The sequence below is a fragment of the Natrix helvetica genome (assembly GCF_964273705.1).
Source record: "Natrix helvetica genome assembly, chromosome: 6".
Lineage (NCBI taxonomy): Eukaryota > Metazoa > Chordata > Lepidosauria > Squamata > Natricidae > Natrix > Natrix helvetica.
In genome coordinates, this window is record NC_138553.1 from 77546510 (window position 1) to 77564961 (window position 18452).

At 43.0% G+C, this 18452-nt stretch overlaps 1 protein-coding gene across 1 annotated transcript in view; it reads left to right on the forward strand.

Annotated features, from left to right (window-relative positions):
- The first annotated feature begins 12741 nt into the window (after window positions 1-12741).
- VWF (von Willebrand factor) overlaps window positions 12742-18452 on the forward strand; it is a 173055-nt gene continuing 167344 nt past the window's right edge. Inside the window, exons 1-3 of the mRNA XM_081957932.1 lie at window positions 12742-12941; window positions 14268-14325; window positions 15483-15632. Coding sequence (XP_081814058.1) covers window positions 12909-12941; window positions 14268-14325; window positions 15483-15632 — 241 coding nt within the window. The 5' untranslated portion in view covers window positions 12742-12908. The remainder of the gene's footprint in view (window positions 12942-14267; window positions 14326-15482; window positions 15633-18452) is intronic.

The window sequence follows — 18452 nt, forward strand, 5'->3', positions numbered from 1 at the left end:
GCATCTGGCTCTTACAAGGATGTTCTAGCAATCTCCTCAATCTTATCTCTCCACCTGTTCCCTCAACCTTGCCAAATATAGTCATACATTTTTCTTTTCTTATCCATCATCTACATGCATCACAACAGTATTTTAGTTCCTGCTTGCACATCATTAACTCGGGGGAAGCTGCCAATCTTTACTTCCTTCGGGATTGATTGATGGGATATTCTTGCAGACTGCAGGGCTTTTATTAATGGTCTTCAAATCCATAACTTAAAGGCAATGAGCTTCTTTCTCTGCATTCTTTCTCAGTCACTGTTGGAAAAACCATTGTTTTAGCTAGCCTATTGTTTGTTACCACAGAAGTACCTTGATTCTTTATGATTTTGTTTAGGCCGAACGCTGCATTTTGTCATATGGTTAATTTCCTTTTGCTTCTATCCATTTTTACCTGCCCTTAATTTTTTTTTAAAAAAGCAAAATTGCTATCTCCATTTCTTTGCCATCTATTGTAACCTTCATTAAGCATGTTGATTGACATTACATTAAGGTAAAAGTTCCCCTCGCAAATACGTGCTAGTCGTTCCCGACTCTAGGGTGCTCCTCTCCATTTCAAAGCCGAAGAGCCAGCGCTGTCCGAAATCGTCTCTGTGGTCACGTGGCCAGCATGACTAAACACCGAAGGTGCATGGAACGCTGTTCCCTTCCCACCAAAGGGGGTTCCTATTTTTCTACTTGCATTTTTTACGTGCTTTCGAACTGCTAGGTTGGCAGAAGCTGGGGCATGTAATGGGAGCTCACTCTGTTATGCAGCACTAGGGATTCGAACCGCTGAACTACCGACCTTTCTGATCGACAAGCTCAGCATCTTAGCCAATGAGCCACCGCGTCCCATAACATTACATTAGCCTTCGCAATATTTAAGCTTAACTAAGATTTCCCCTTTCCCTATCGGGTTCTTCCAAAGATGATATTATATATCCTATAATCATTAACAACATAACCTAATATTTTTAGCTAAGCCAATGAGGTAGCTTGCTTGTCTCAAATGTTTCAGTGTGTGGTTGCCAGCTATCGTTCTTTTTATTTCTGGTTCGGCTACTCTAACTTTGTTGTAAAAATCAGAAAATAGATTATCTGGTGCTTCCTTTGTTCCTCTGAATTATTCTAATTTTTTTTCCAAGAAGGGTTTGCTCGTACATTGCAAACATTTCTCAAGATAATAGACAAGTGTTCTGGAAAAATAAAACCATTAGCCTTAATATGCTCCGTGTTGACCTTGCTCTCATCAATAAAGCAAAAATATGCCTCTTCCTTATGTTATCTTGGTCCCTTTGTTACTGATCTTATGATAGCTAAAGGTAAAGGTTCCCCTCACACATATGTGCTAGTCGTTCCTGACTCTAGGGGGCAGTGCTCATCTCCGTTTCGAAGCTGAAAAGCCAGCGCTGTCCAAAGACGTCTCCGTGGTCATATGGCTGGCATGACTAAATGCCGAAGACGCATGGAACGCTGTTACCTTCCCACCAAAGGTGGTTCCTATTTTTCTACTTGCATTTTTACGTGCTTTTGAAGTGCTAGGCTGGCAGAAGCTGGGACAAGTAATGGGAGCTCACTCCATTACGAGGCACTAGGGATTTGAACCACCGAACTGCCGACCTTTCTGATCGACAAGCTCAGTGTCTTAGCCACTGAGCCACCGTGTCCCTTTTTACATTAGCTACCTGATCTCTTTTTAAGACCTTCCTGTTCTTGATGGTGCTTCTACCTCTTACGCATGCCTCTATTCTTCTCCTTAACCATGTCAAATAAAACTTCTCTTTGCAGGAGGAATTCATCCAATACTCCAGTAATTAGCAGTTCATCACATCGTCATTGCTGGATCTCTAAGCTCCCTTTTCCAATCTCTAGGGCAAACAGTCCTTTTCATATTTGATGACATTGAGCTGTTAGCATTTTAAATACCTCTTCTCCTGCAGCTTTAAATAGATTAGTCGGTTGCAGCCATTCCTTCTTGCAACCTAAAATGCCATATAACAACTAGATGACCAAATTGTCGCAGTGCAGAACAAAACCTAAGATGCAGGTCGTCTTCAACTTACAGCAGTTCCATTTAGTGACTGTTCAAAGTTACAATGAATGGTCATTAAATGGTCGTAAGGCAAGGACCACCTGCACTTAATCAGATCCGAGGTGATATTTCTAAGCTGGCTGAATATTCAGTTCCCATCTCCTGGAAGGCGCACGGAACGCTGTTATCTTCCCACCAAAGTGGCCCCTAGTTTTCTACTTGCTGGGAGAAGTAGTGGGAGCTCACTCCGTTATGCGGCACTAGGGATTCGAAACTGAGCCATCCCTACATATTCATATATCTACACTCTAACACATGTAAATATTAATCACTGTCCATCTTGTATACATAGTGAAAAGAGGACACTAGGTTGATACTGCATGGAACCAAACTGTGGCTGAATCTACTGTAGATGTTCTGTTTGGGGTACAACAAAGCCCCCTCCCAGAAGGTGGCAAGGAAAACAGGTTGTGAAGAGGATGTGTAGCATCCCAAACCATACTTTGAACCAGTGGTGGGTTTCAAATCTTTTTAGAACCTCTTCTGTAGGTGTGTGACCTGCTTTGTGGGAGTGGCTTGCCAGCCATGTGACCGAGTGGGAGTGGCTTGGCAGTCATGTGATTGGATGGGTGTGGCCAACTTGTAAAATGTGGTGAAACTCACTTAACAACGCTCTTGCTTAGCAACCAAAATGTTGGCTCAGGAACTCTGGCATTTGAAGCACGCAAGTCTTAAAGCTGTCAAGTTACAAGACCCTTGCACCCCTAACCCTTTAGAAAAAAAAAACCTCAGGGGTGTTCAAACTTGACAGCTTTAAGACTTGTGGACTTCAACTCCCAGAATTCCTCCTCCAGTCATGTTGGCTCAGGAACTCTGGCATTGAAGTGTGCAAGTCTTAAAGCTGTCAAGTTACAAGACCCTTGCACCACTAACCCTTTAGGAAAAAAACCCCAGGGGTGTTCAACCGTGACAACTTTAAGACTTCAAGGTTTAGATAGGACTCTTAGATGGGTGAGCTAGCCAATCAGTGAGCGGCGGGCGGGGCAAGCGTGGTGCGGATGGGCAGGGGGAGGGAGCTGGAACCGGTTCTGAACGGCACGGTAGATTTGTGGAACCTCTTCTATAGAAGAGCTTAGAACTGGCAGAACCCCTGCTTTGAACCCTGGTCAAGCAACATTTATAGGTATGTAGAAGGGAGTGAACTGCCAATAATATTTTCTGCCATTCTCACAAAGAGAGAAATGAGCTGGGATCTGAGGTGGGTTCCTACCAGTTTGGAGCAGTTCGGCCGAACTGGTAGTGATTTGGCGGCCTGGGTCATTGGAACCAGCAGTGACCCAGGCCTGCCACTCCCCCGAACCGGTTCTCCTACGGGGCCGCCATCTTGATTTTCAGTTCTGCGCATTTCGGTTCTGCGAAATGTATTTTTTCCCCTTTTTAAAAACATTTTGCGCATGCTCAGACCTATTTTTTGTACAAATGTGCCCATGCATAGTATGTACATCTGGCCTCTGTACGAGCAAAGCTGCAGTAATGCCAAAACCAACCCCCTCCTAGCTGGGATGATGCTTCCACTACAACGGAGATCTGTGAGGGTTGTGTAAGAGGGAAGTGTCAGCTCTACTTGTGATGGAAAGCAGCGTTGCAACAGGCACCGTCGCTTACTCACCGGTGGGCAGAGTAACCGTGTAATGAGGCACAGTTTCTGTCCAAAGGGGATAACAAGAAAAAGTGGTTTAAAAAAGAAAAAAGAAATGACGCCAAGACAACAACATGCATGAATGATTCAGCCGTAGAGTTGCTCAAAGGATTCCTATGAGTAATCTGGAGTCTTTTGAGGAAGTGGGAAACTCACTGCAATGATAGGACATAAGGAATCTCTTTAGAAGATAGGCTCAAGATCCAGAAGGATCTCGACAGATCTGACCATTGGGCCCTATCCAAGAAAATGAAATTCTCAAGTGAGAAAAGCAGTGAGTCTTACACTTAGGCAAGAAAAACCATACGTAGAAGTATAGAATACTTCCTGGCTCAACAGTAGTAACGGTGAGAGGGATCTGAGAGTCCTAGTAGACAACCATTTAAGTATGAACCAGAAGTCTGCTGCAGCTGCCCCCCCCCCCCCCAAAAAAAGCCAACACAATCCTAGGCTGCATCAACCGTGGGATAGTATCAAGATCATGTGAAGGGTTAGCACCACTTTATTATACTGGTAAGATCACACTTGAAATATTGTGTCCAGTTTTGGTCACCATGATACAAGAAAAATGTTGAGTTTGTCCTATAAAGAGTGCAGAGAAGAGCAGCTAAGATGATTTGGGGACTGGCGGCTAAACCATAAGATGAACTGTTGGGGGAACAGTTATCTAGTCTCATGAAGAGAAGGACTGGGGTGACTTGATAGCAGTCTTCCAATATTGAGGAATGTCATGGAGAAGACGGGGGTCAACCTATTATCTAAAGCACCTGAGGACAGGCAAGAAGTAAAGGATGCAAGTTTAACAAAGAGAGATTGAAATTAGAATTAAGGAGAAATTTTCTGATGGCGGGAACAATCAATCAGGGAAACAGCTGGCCTTCAGAAGTTGTGGGTGCTCCATGATTGAAGGGTTTCAAGAAGAGATTGGACAACCATTTGTCCAAAATGGTATAGGACCTCTGGCTTGAGCAGGGGGTTGAATTAGAAGACCTCCTTCCCAACTCTCTTGTTCTGCAATTCTTGAATCAGCCCATCGTTCCATCACACAAATCGACTGGCAGAATTGGGATCGACACACACAATCACTCTGCAAATCGCAAAAGGATTTCTCCTACCCTATTGATCTCCCTTAGAGCTCTTGGAATTGCAAGGGATCATAGAAGAGACGCATCTTTTAGAGTTAGAAAGGATGTTTAAGGCTGTGGAGGCCTAACATTCAACAGGAACCTATTTTCCAATGGTTTACATCTATTATGCTGTGCTGCCCACTCTCAAATGGTAAGTCCAGTTCTTGACCTCTGAGCAGCACTAACGTGTCGCCCCGTAGTCACTTCTTCTGAAAATTAATTACAGCCATTCCTTCCATCTCATTTCATCATTCTTGATTTTTAGTTCCCTTTTTGCCCTACTCTAAACCTATTCCAATTTCTCTGAAATTTTACTAAGGAACTATAAGAATGGACACCCTACTAAGGATCAACATTTTTCACCTGGGAGCTTATAGTAATATCCTGTTGTGGTCCAGCAGCCACCGCCTGAGTTGTTGGCGGACTCTGACAGCTCAGACCATTATGGGACTGCTCTGGAGGATGAGGAAGACTCTGGAGGGTGTTTGGAGTCAGAGCAGGAACTAGAGAGGCCTGTTGGCCACCAGGTGGCATCTGAGTCAGGAAGCAGTGAGTAGGAACAGAGGGAGGTTGTCCCTGATGTGCGTAGATGTTGAATTGATAGGAGAAAGGAACAGCTGTGGAGAAGACGTCATAGAAGAAAGTAAGGACAGCTGGCTAATGGTGTGGTCCTTCCCAAAGAGTTTATAGGTGGAGTGACGGGAGGGGGAATCCTGTGGCACACGTGCCATAGGTTTGACATCGTAGATCTAGGCCAACCCCCCCCCCCCCCGCCCAAGCAGGAGACCCTATACCAGTGATGGCGAACCTTTTTTGGCTCGCGTGCCACAAGTGGGGGGAGCGCAGGGGGGTTGAGTGCGGGCGTGCCGCACCCATAATGCAACGCGTGATCCCCCCAGTGCGCATGCACGCACAACGCGTGACCCCCCCCAGTGCGCATGTGCGCACAACGCGTGACCCCCCCCCATTTTTACATGCTTTTTTCGCCCTCCCCAGGCTCCAGGGGCTTTATAGGAGCCTGGGGAGGGCGAAAAGAGCCTCCCCCGACCCCCCGGAGGCTTCAGGGACCATCCCTGAAGCCTTCGGAGCGCTTAAAACCACCCTCCGAGCAAACTGGAAGTGACTTCCGGGTTGCTCGGAGGGTGGTTTTAAGCGCTCCGAAGGTGTCAGGGAAGCCTCCGGACGGTCCCTAAAGCCTTCGGAACGCTTAAAACGACCCTCCGAGCAACCCGGAAGTCACTTCCGGTTTGCTCGGAGGGTGGTTTTAAGCATTCCGAAGTCTTCAGGGACGGTCCCTGAAGCCTCCGGGGGGCGGGGGAGGCTCTTTTCGCCCTCCCCAGGCTCCTATAAAGCCTCTGGAACCTGGGGAAGGTGAAAAATAGCTTTTAAAAAGGTGAATTCAGCTGGCCAGCGCCTTGCGTGCCCTGACAAATGGCTCCACCTGCCACTTGTGGCACGCGTGCCATAGGCTCGCCATCACTGCCCTATACCATTTCTGACAGATGGCAGTCCAGTGTCTTCTTGAAAGCTTCCAGTAGTGAAGCTCCCACAACTTCTGAAGGCAATTTATCTTCCATAAGTTGATTGCTCTCCCTGTCTGAAAATTTCTCCTCATTTCCAGGTTGAATCTCTCCTTGTTCAGTTTCCATCCATTATTTCTTCAGATGTTTTGGAAAATAGGTTGACCCCTCCTCTCTGGTGCAGCCCCTCAAACATTGGAAGACTGCTATCATGTCCTCCCCTGGTCCTTCTCTTCACTAGACTAGCCATGCCCAGTTCCTGTAACCGTTCTTCATATGTTTTAGCCTCCAGTCCCCTAATTATCTTTGTTGCTCTTCTCTGGACTTTTTCTAGAGTTTCAACATCTTTTTTATAGCGTGGTGACTTAAAAACCAGCACTAGTTTTCAACCAGCGCTGTCTGAAGACTCCGTGGTCAGCATGACTAAACGCCGAAGGTGCATGGAGCACTGTTACCTTCCCACCAAAGGTGGTCCCTATTTTTCTACTTTTCAGCTGCTAGGTTGGCAGAAGCTGAGAGAAGTAACGGGAACTCACTCTCTTACGAGGCACTAGGGAGTCTGCCAACCTTTCTGATGACAATTCATTTCTGTAAGCGGCCAAAATTATGAATTTGGGATGGGCATGTAAATTGAGATAATAAAAATAAAGAACAGACATGACTCAGATTGTTAGCCTTAGTACCGTAAATATAGGAAGAGTCTGACCCAACTTCCATTTCCGAGACTGCAAAGCATCCTGGAGAAAAGTCCCATTAAGATCCGTGGTGGGACTTACTTCTTGATAGAACGAACTAGTGTAGGATTGTGCTTCCAAGTTGCCTAAATAGAATCAGATTCGGAAGCAGGAGAGTAGACACCGGTATAAGGGAATTGGTGCCTCCTGCTGTCAAGATTGAAGATACTGTGTTTATTGGAAAGGGATTACCAAGGCGTCAGAGAGGCTTGAATTCATCACAAAGCTCACATTCACCAATAGACAAAAATCTTGGTCACCACGATGTAGAAAAGATGTTGAGAGTCTAGAAAGAGTGCAGAGAAGAGCAACAACGATGATTAGGGGATTGGAGGCTAAAACATATGAAGAACGGTTGCAGGAACTGGGTTATGTTTAATGAAAAGAAGGACTAAGGGAGATGTGATAGCAGTCTTCCAATATCTCAGGGGTTGCCACAAAGAAGAGGGAGTTAAGCTATCTTCTACAAGCACCTGAAGGCAGGACAAGAAGCAACTGATCGAAACTAATCAAGGAAAGAAGCAACCTAGAAATGAGAAATTTCCTGACAGCAGAAACAATTAATCAATGGAACGGCGTGTCTCCAGAAGTTGTGGGATCCCCAACACAGGAGATTTCTAAAAAGAGATTGGACAACCATTTGTCTGAAATGGCATAGGGGTTATGAGCAGGGGGTTGGATTAGAAGACCTCTAAGGTCCCTTCCAACTCTGTTATTAATAACAGTAAAGATACCGTTGAACAGTGAATGGGTGACAAGGGGCTAGAATGGAGGCAGGTGAAGATGAGTATCTTGAGAAACTGGTGAAGTGCTTAGATGGCACCTCCAGGAAGAGGATTCAGTGAGAACAAATTCTCATTGCAGTGGAAATCTGGAGAAGATTCCAGAATGAAACATAAGGGATCAAGGGATTGGTTGGGCACAGAAGTTTAAATTTCCTTCCTAAGTTTAAGAGTGCTCTAGAGCAAATACATCTTATTTTCAGGAAAGCCTTTGATAAATCACCCAGTGGTGGGTCTATGACAATTCATCATGGCCAACTTGCCATGACCAATTCAGTACAGCCAACTGGCCACAGGGCAATTCTCTGCAGGACAAGAGTTATCCAGATATCAAAGAAATAGCAGAATAGAATCATTAAAGAAAGGATGCATTATGGAGGGACAGAATGAAATGTAAATGGCAAAAATTAAAATATTTTAAAATTTATTTTAAATAATTAAACAGCATTGTTAAATGGTCTCGCAGCGAATAGGCCATGGTGAGTTGTCCTCCAGCATGCTGGCTGTGGTGATTTGGCTGCAACAAGTTGGCCATGATGAGTTAACCATGGTGAGTTGGCCATGGTGAGTTGACCATGGCAAGTTGACCATGATGAGATGACCAAGTTGGCCATGGTGATTTGGCCATGGTGAGTTGACCAGGGTGAGTTGGCTGTTGTGAGTTGACCAGGGTGAGTTGGCTGTTGTGAGTTGACCAGGGTGAGTTGGCTGTTGTGAGTTGACCAGGGTGATTTGTCCTGCAGCATGCTGACTGTGGTGATTTGGCCATGACAAGTTGACCATGATGAGTTGACCATGGTGAATTGGCCATGGTGAGTTGACCAGGGTGAATTGGCCATGGTGAGTTGACCATGGCAAGTTGATCATGATGAGTTGACCAGGGTGAGTTGAACTGCAGCGCGCTGACTGTGGTGATTCGGCCATTGACAAGTTGGCTATGATGAGTTGACCATGGTGAATTGGCCATGGTGAGTTGACCATGGCGAGTTGGCTACAGTGAATTGACCATGGCAAGTTGGCCATGGTGAGTTGTCCTGCAGCATGCTGACTGTGGTGATTTGGCTGTGACAAGTTGGCCATGGTGAGTTAACCATGGTGTGTTGACCATGGCAAGTTGACCATGGCGAGTTGGCCATGGTGAGTTGACCATGGCAATTTGATCATGGCAAGTTGGCTGTGGCAAGTTGACTATGGCATGTTTGCAAGCTGATTAGAGGAACAATGAAGAGGACTGGCTTGAGATGAGTTTCTTGATGAAAACAAACCTAAAGGAAGCATCCAGTGTTCAATCTTGTGTCAGCTCCTCAACATTGTTATTCATGGTTGGATGAGGAAGTGGAAGGAAGGCCCATCCCATTTGTTGAAGACACACAATTGAGTTGAATTAGTAACAATTTCCAAGTGAACCTGAGCATGGGATGGAGGCAAAGAGAATGAAAGTGGCAGAAATAAATGTGAATTTAACTCACTTAGAAACAAATCAAATGCTCAGAAGCGAAAAGCTGGTTCTGCAAAAGAAGATGAAGGAATTGGGACTGTAGAGCTTTGAGAAACAAAAGACTTTAGAGGGCTTTGAGGAAAGATCCACACAGGATACCAAGACAGTAGACTCAGTTCTCTAGAAAGGCATGGATTCCACTTCCCAATGTCATCAAAGCTAGACATCCATCTATCTGGAACTTTTTGGTTTGGATCCCTGATCAGAATGGGATGGACATCAGGGTCCGAAAATGCTTCTCTCTCAAGTATTACTTTTTGAGCTAAGGTAGAACTCCGTAAATTATATTTTCATGAGGAGACCTTAGTGCTCTCTGAGTTTGGTTGTTTGCTTGCAGATAATTCGTTGTGCAAACTAGGTATCATCATCAGTGGTGGCTATGCTCTCAGTTCATGGCCAACATTTTTAATGATATTGCTGAAGGAAAAATAGTTATGCAACATTGAAAGCTTCCTTGGAAACAGGGAACATATCAGGAATAATAGAATAACAGAGGTCAAAGGGAACTTGGAGGTCTTCTAGTCCAACCCTCTTGCTCAAGACAAATGGAACAGTTGCAGGAACTGGGTATGTCTAGTTTAATAGAAAGGACTAGGGGAGACCTGATAGCAGTCTTCCAATATCTCAGGGGCTACCACAAAGAAGAGGGAGTCAAACTATTCTCCAAAGCACCTGAGGGTAGGACAAACTAATCAAGGAGAGAAGCAACTTAGAACTGAGGAGAAACTTCCTGACAGTTAGAACAATTAATCAGTGGAACAGCTTGCCTCTAGAAATTGTGAATACCCCAACACTGGAAGTTTTTAAGAAGATGTTGGATAGCTATTTGTCTGAAGTGGTGTAGGGTTTCCTGCCTAGGCAGGGGGTTGGACTAGAAAACCTCCAAAGTTCCTTCCAACTCTGCTATTGTATTGCATTGCATTGCATTGCATTGCATTGTAAATGGCTGCCCAATCTCTTCTTACAAGCCTCCAGTGATGAAGCACCCACAACCTCTGAAGGCTTAATTTTAATATTTAAAGTTAGATATAAATTAATAGAAGGATTAATATTAATAATATTAATAGAAGGATTAATTTTAATAGATTCATTAAGTCCTTCATCCAGTTCCCATATATCTTGAGTGAGGGGATTGAAATGTGCAAAAGACTACCATGTCTCCAAGCAATCTACCTATGTCAACATTAAGAGAAAAGCAAGCTTGAAGAATTAAACCATGTTGGCTCATTTAATTTTCATCCTCTAGGAAGGATATCAGGTTGCAGAAACAGGGCTTATCTGCTATGTGCGAAGTATCAATGTTATTGGTTATGAAAATATTAAAATTTATTTCTATTCTATTTCTTTAATTACTCCTTTTTCTGACTCCATAACATTTGAGTCCCATTTACTCAGTCATCTAGGTATGGGAGAAGAAATTCATACCAATTAGAATAGAATAGATTAGAATAACAGAGTTGGAAGGGACCTTGGAGGTCTTCTAATCCAACCCCCTGCTTAAGCAGGAAACCCTACACCACTTCAGACAAATGGTTATCCAACATCTTCTTAAAAACTTCCAGTGTTGGAGCATTCACAACTTCTGGAGGCAACTTCTGTTCCACTGATGAATTGTTCTGTCAGGAAATTTCTCCTTAGTTCTAAGTTGCTTCTCTCCTTGATTAGTTTCCACCCATTGCTTCTTGTCCTACCCTCAGGTGCTTTGCAGAATAGTTTGACTGTCGTCTTTGTGGCAGCCCCTGAGATATTTTTCTGAAATGTTTTTTTAATGAAATGTTTTTTTAAAATTTGTTGTTCACTGAATCCTCTTCCTGAAGATGCCATCTAGCACTTCACCAGTTCTTCAAGATACTCATCTTTGCCTGTTTCCATTCTAGCCACGTCACCCATTCACTTTTCAACTGTATCTTTAACAGAATAGCAAAATAACAGAATTGGAAGGGACCTTGAAGGTCTTCTAGTCCAACCCCCTGCTCAGGCAGGAAACCTCACACCATTTCAGACAAATGGGCGCCCAATCTCTTCTTAAAGGCTTCCAGTGTTGGGGCATTCACTAAGAAGTTTCTCCTTAGTTCTAAGTTGCTTCTCTCCTTGATTAGTTTCCACCCATTGCTTCTTGTTCTATCCTCAGGTGCCTTGGAAAATAGTTTGACTCCCTCTTCTTTGGGGCAGCCCCTGAGATATTGGAAGACTGCTATCCTGTCTCCCCTAGTCCTTCTTTTCATAAGTCTAGACATGGTGGAAGACAAATCTGTAGTTTTTCAGGACAAAATTATAATGGAACCATCAGAGAAGCATGCAAAAGAGGGCAGCTTTTTGGAATTACTTAAGTGTTTGTTATGCTGCTTGATGTTAAAGACAATATTAACATCATTTAAGGGAAATTGTCTGGTATTAATGCAAATATCCCATTTTGCAATGTTATCTTTTTTGAAATGTGCCTCATTTTGGAATGTCTTTTGAGATAAATAGGTAATGCACACAATTTTGGGATCTGGGTGTGTGCCCAGGGCAGTGGTGAAATTCAAATTTTTTTTACTACTGGTTCTGTGGGCGTGGCTTGGTGGGCATGTCAGGGGAAGGATACTGCAAAATCCTCATTGCCACCACACTCCAGGGGATGGATACTGTAAAATGTCCATTCCCACTCCGCTCTGGGGCCAGCCAGAGGTGGCATTTGTCGGTTCTCTGAACTACTCAAAATTTCTGCTACTGGTTCTGTCAGAACCTGCTGGATTTCACCCCTGGTCCAGGGTCAGTCCTTAACCACTTCTATTACTGCATTCAGCCATCGTCACTGCACAGATTTTTCTAACTCACTTAAACTAGATAAATGCATAGAAAGAAAACCCGAGAAATGTTGAATTTATGATCCATTTACACCACCAGGACTTTAGAACTTAGAATCCTAGATCTTTAAGGGGTCTCAGAGATCTTCTAGTCCAACCCCCTACTGATTTATGATCATATATCATCCCAGACAAATCGTTGTCCACTCTTGAAACCCTTCAATGATGGAGCACCCACAGCTTCTGGAGATAAGCCTTTCCAACTCGTTAATTGTTCTCAATGTCAGGAAATTTCGCCTTACTCCTAGGTTGGCTCTCTGTTTAACAGGCTTCCACCCATTCCTTCTCCTCCTGCCCTCCGGTGCGAGCTAATCCAGCATTTCCCCCTTTCTATTTAACTGGCTTTCACATCTTACTTGCCATACCCAAGCAGAACTTTTTTTTTCATTTCAAAGGTTGATCTGTCCTGCAAAAGTATTTAATACGACTTCCTTTCATTGTTTCTTGCGCACCATTAAAGCAGTTGATTTTCCTGATCACAGCATTGTGTTAAGCGCTGGGCGGAAGCAACAGCCTGCCTTTATCTTCCCTTCGAATGAACAAGAGTTCCTGCTCGACTTGTACAATCGGGGATAAATAGTCGGCAAGGCCAGTCCAATGTAGCCTCCTGCAAGGGAGTGGGCTACGACCACAGCGAAGCTGATTAATGATGGACAACGGATCCTGGCACAAAGCAAAGGTATCTAAGCTGTTCTTCATGAAAGAGGCCACATGGCCAACGCTCCAGGTGTTGAGTGTTGGCCAGTAGGCCAACTCTAACTCCAGGGTCTGTGGATAAATGTGAGGAGGGGAGATCTTTAAGATGAATATTGGCTTATCGTCCTGATTTTATTCGAGGCAAACAATTCTTCCTAGAATAAGGATTGGGCAACATCCACGTACTTTTAATGAAAAACAGCATTCTTGATGAACAATGTGTTGGGTGCAGTGATCATTCTTGAATGTTGGATAGGAGCAGAATCATTAGAATTTCGGAGAAAAGCAGAATCACTAGAACTCTGGATAAAAGCAGAATCTCTAGAATTTTGGATAAAAGCAGAGTCACTAGACTTTTAGATAGGAGCAGAATCGATAGACTTTTGGATAAAAGCAGAGTCACTAGAATTTTGGATTGGAGCAGAATCACTGGAACTTTGGATAAAAACAGAATCACTAGAATTTTGTAAAAGAGCAAAATCACTAGAATTTTAGATAGGAGCAGAATCACTAGAACTTTGGATAAAAGCAGAATCACTAGAATTTTGGACAGGAGCAAAATCACTAGAATTTTGGATAGGAGCAAAATCATTAGAACTTTGGATAAAAACAGAATCACTAGAACTTTGGATAAAAACAGAATCACTAGAATTTTGAATCACTAGCAGATTGTTAGTCTTGCCTTGGGTGTTGGATTCCTACTTGGCAGTCAAGTTCAACTAGATAGTCTCCTCCTAGGTCCTACAACAGGATCCTTGTTAAGGTTGCATTGTGCTCAGAGTAGCTTAACTTGTTCTGATTTGTGATTTAAAGAATAACAACAACAACAACAACAACAACATTCTGATTCTTCAAAAAACCACCTACTTGGAACAGCTTATATCCTCCGATGTTACCTTAACAGTTCCTAGGTCCTTGGTTAGGACTTGAGCTGTTGAGCTACCAACCAGCCCCAAAGGCTGTGAATCTCACCAAAGATTAACCAGTACTAATACTAATGCTCCCCTGGGGCTTGCCTTAATTTCTAGGACTTTTTTGACTGCTGTATTCTGAAACTGTTGAATTGACCACCAGCAATATTTCTATACAGGTTTCAAATTATTTCATTGGGAGAGTTGAGTTGACTAGGTGTAAATGCACATGAATGAAAGAGGGGGGAAAAAAGGCAATGGATCGGATTTTGCTGGGCTAATATTCTGTCCCCACTTTCTTGGAGCAAATCCAGTGTAATCCAACGACCACAGGATTGTGGTGCACAGTTGGGATTTTTCTCCTAATTACTCTCTTTTTTTTAACCATTATTTCATAGATGATTGGATCCAGATTTTTACTGCTGCTGCTATTAGCTCTGCCTGTATCAACGCTGGGTAAGAAATCCATCATTTGCCCGCTTGGTTATGCTATCATCATGGTAGTCTTGTTCCAACAAACAACACAATTAGTACATGCTCAGTATGTAGTCACACTGTAAAATATTGCAGCCTGTTAGTGACTGTCAAGTCATTAGCATGTATTAGCACTTTACACCCCTCCCTCCAGAGGTCTAAAGTTATATCGGGTTTGTTCCCTGCAATGACCTGGTACAAAGGATTGCAAGCAATTTGAATCCAAGTCTTTGTTAGAATAGAGTAATAGAGTTGGAAGGGACCTTGGAGGTCTTCTAGTCCAAACCCCTGCTCAGGCAGGAAACCCTACACCACAAATGGTTATCCAACATCTTCTTAAAAACTTCCAGTGTTGGGGCATTCACAACTTCTGGAGGCAAGCTGTTCCACTGGTTAATTGTTCCGACTGTCAGGTCAATTAGTCAATTGTTATTGACTTCTCTAACTAAACGCAGGATCCTTGGGGGAAATCCTAGCAAACCACATAGCAGTATATTTTGTATATTAACAAAATTTCCTAACACGAGTCACTGTCAAGCCACAGAGGAAAGGACCACTGCTGTTTAACCTCCTTTGTCCCATCCCAAATCTCTGGGCTTTTCCAAAATAAAACTTTGGGGCAGAGAGAAACCTCAAAAGCTACTTTGCTCCTTGGCTTTTCTCCATTTTCTCTGCAGCTCATGGTTGCCACATTCAGTGAAAAACCTGCCCATCTCTTATTCTGACTTCATTTCATGGAGGGGTTGAGAGTAGGGCAGGCCTACCGTGTTTCCCTGAATTTTCTTTTGACCCCCCCAAATAAACGTTTGGCCTTATTTTCGGGGATGTCTTATTATTTTTGAGGTGCAGGAGGCGGTGAGCGTGGTCACCTCATGGTTGCTGCTTTGTTGCAATATTTTCTGGGAGGGCTTATTTTAGAGCATTCGCTCAAAAGCCCGATTGGGCTTATTATCCAGAGAGGGCTTATTTTCGAGAGAAGAGGGTATTACAAAATGTGTCACCAGCTGTGTTGAGTTTGGATTTTCCAATTTGAATGCCGAGCGTTGCTTGATACTTGTCGCCTCATTTGAAAACGGTAGAACTTCATAGAAGGTTCTATGCCCGTGGACATCCTACGTTAACTAATCCCGATCTTGCAGGGCAAAAAGATTTCTCGCCGCCATTTCCACGCTGTAGCCTCTTTGGAGATGAGCACATCAAAACCTTTGACGAACTGATCTATGATTTTGCTGGAGATTGCAGCTACCTGCTCGCTGGAGACTGTGAAAAGAGATCTTTCCTCTTACTGGGTGAGTTAAAATTTTAAGTTTTTCAAACCAAGTTTTTCATTTATTTTTTGTTACATTTTTAAACTTCTTTTGTGAACAGAGTGTCGTCCTGGTCCCCCCCCTCCCCTTTAGATCTTCTGTTATGCTTATTACATTTTACATCATATTTCCATTTTACATTTCAGTCACCTAATTTTTATTCCATATTCTCTCGCTTAATTTACATTTTTTCTTAATATATAAACAATTGCCTCTCAAAGTTAATCACATTTGAACTTTTAAGTTTTGAATATACGGTGGAATGCTTCTTGAACCTTGCCTGAAGTTTTTGGAAATTAGAAGAACGAGCGTTTCAGCTAAATATAAGGGAGCTTGCTTGGAGATGGGAGCTGTAGAATAATAGGGTTGGAAGGGACCTTGGAGCTCTTCTAGTCCAACACCCTGCTTAAGCAGGACACCCTATATTATCCCAGACAAATGACTGTCAAGTTTCTTCTTGAAACCCTCCAGTGTTGGGAGCATCCACAGCTTCTGGAGGCAAGCTGTTCCACCAATTCATTGTTCTCAGGAAATTTCTCCTTAGTTCTAGGTTGGATTTCACCTTGAGGTTCTTTCAATTGTTACTTCTTGTCTTGCCCTCAGGTGTTCTGGAGAATAGGGTGAGACCTTCTTCTCTTTGATAGTCCCTCAAGTACTGGAAGACTGTTATCAGTTCAACCTAGTCCTTCTCTTTGTTAGACTAGATGTACCTCATTCCCTCAATCGTTCATTGTATGCTTTAGCCTCCAGACCCCTTATTAGCATTGTTTAGAATAGAATAGAACAGAACAGAACAGGACAGGACAGGACAGGACTATACTAGGACTAGGACTAGGACTAGGACTAGGACTAGGACTAGGACAGGATAGGACAGGACTAGGACTAGGACTAGGACTACGACTAGGACTAGGACTAGGACTAGGACAAAATAGAATAGAATAGAACAGAACAGAACAGAACAGAACAGAATAGAATAACAGAGTTGGAAAGGACCTTGGAGGTCTTCTAGTCCAACCCCCTGTTTAGGCAGGAAACCCTACACCACTTCAGGCAAATGGTTATCCAACATCTTAAAAACTTCCAGTGTTGGAGCATTCACAACTTCTGGAGGCAAATTGTTCCACCGATTAATTGTTCTAACTGTCAGAAAATTTCTCCTTAGTTCTAAGTTGCTTCCCTCCTTGATTAGTTTTCACCCATGGCTTCTTGTCCTGCCTTCAGGTGTTTTGGAGAATAGCTTGACTCCCTCTTCTTTGTGGCAACCCCTGAGATATTATAAGACTGCTATCATGCCTCCCCCTAGTCCTTCTTATTATCAAACTAGACATGTCCAGTTCCTGCAACCGTTCTTCATATGTTTTAGTCTCCAGTCCCCTAATCCTCTTTGTTGCTCTTCTCTGCACTCTTTCCAGAGTCTCCACATCTTTTTTACATCGTAGCGACCAAAACTGAATGCAGTATTCCAAGTGTGGCCTTCCCAAGGCATTATAAAATGGTATTAACACTTCACCTGATCTTGATTCTATCCCTCTGTTGATGCAGCCTAGGACTGTGTTGGCTTTTTTGGCAGCTGCTGCACACTGCTGGCCCATGTTATTCTCTGCATTCCTTCTAGGGTCCCTCTAGTGTTAGGTTGATCCCACCCAACTCAAAACCTCCTAATAAATGGCTTGCACCAATGACGGATAGCCAACCATCTCTCTCAGTACTTCTAGTGTCTTCTTACCTGTCCTAAAAGAAAACACAAATCTGCCTCAGCATCTTTTGTATCATTCTGTCTTATTGGATTCTTCTTCACTAGAGGTTTCAGACAGATTTGTGTGACATCTGTCTATCATAAATGGCATGCCACTAGAGGTTTTTTTTTTTTTTTTGTATTATCAATGCACCAGGGGATGTGACTTTTGCAGGTTTTCTTACGATTCCACGAAATAAAAAGAAAAGCCATTTGGCACTTCTGTTAAAAATGGTAGAGATATATTTTTTAATCTGAACTTTTCTGTACGCTTACTGGTTTGCATTTTTCATTTGTTCCGCTTATCCATGTAAACAAAAAAAAAAGGATGATCTTTTATTTATTTATTTTTAAAATTGATTTTTTATTAATTAGATTTCTTCATGCTTAATAAACATTGTTTTGTCTGGGTATTTAATTTGCTTAGTGATATAGATCATATTCTTAATCACCACCCCCTTTTTCCCAACCACTGATACAGATACAGATTAACAGAATGGGAAGGGACCTTGCAGGTCATCTAGTCCAACCCGCCACCCAAGCAAGAAACCCTACATCATTACTGACAAATGGCAGGCCAGTCTTTTCTTGAAAGCTTCCAGTGATGAAGCTCCCACAACTTCCAAAGGCAACTTCTCTTCCATTGGTTGATTGTTCCCACTGTCAGAAAAATTTCCTTATTTCCCGGTTGAATCTCTCCTTGTTCAGTTTCCATCCATTATTCCTTGACTGGCCTTCAGGTGCTTTGGAAAATAACCTGACCCCCTCCTCTCTGTGGCAGCCCCTCAAATATTGGAAGACTGCTATCATGTCTCCCCTGGTCCTTCTCTTTACTAGACTAGCCATGCCCAGTTCCTGCAACTGTTCTTCATATTTATAACTTCATGTTTTAGATAAAATAGATTCCATGTATGATAATATTCTGTGTCTTCTTTCTTTTTAATTTTCAATGTAAGTCTATCCATTTCTGCACAATCTACTATCTTAATAATCTGTTCGTCTTCATTTTTCCAATATTGTGCATATATAACCCTCACTGCTGTTAAGGCATGTAATATTAAATACAT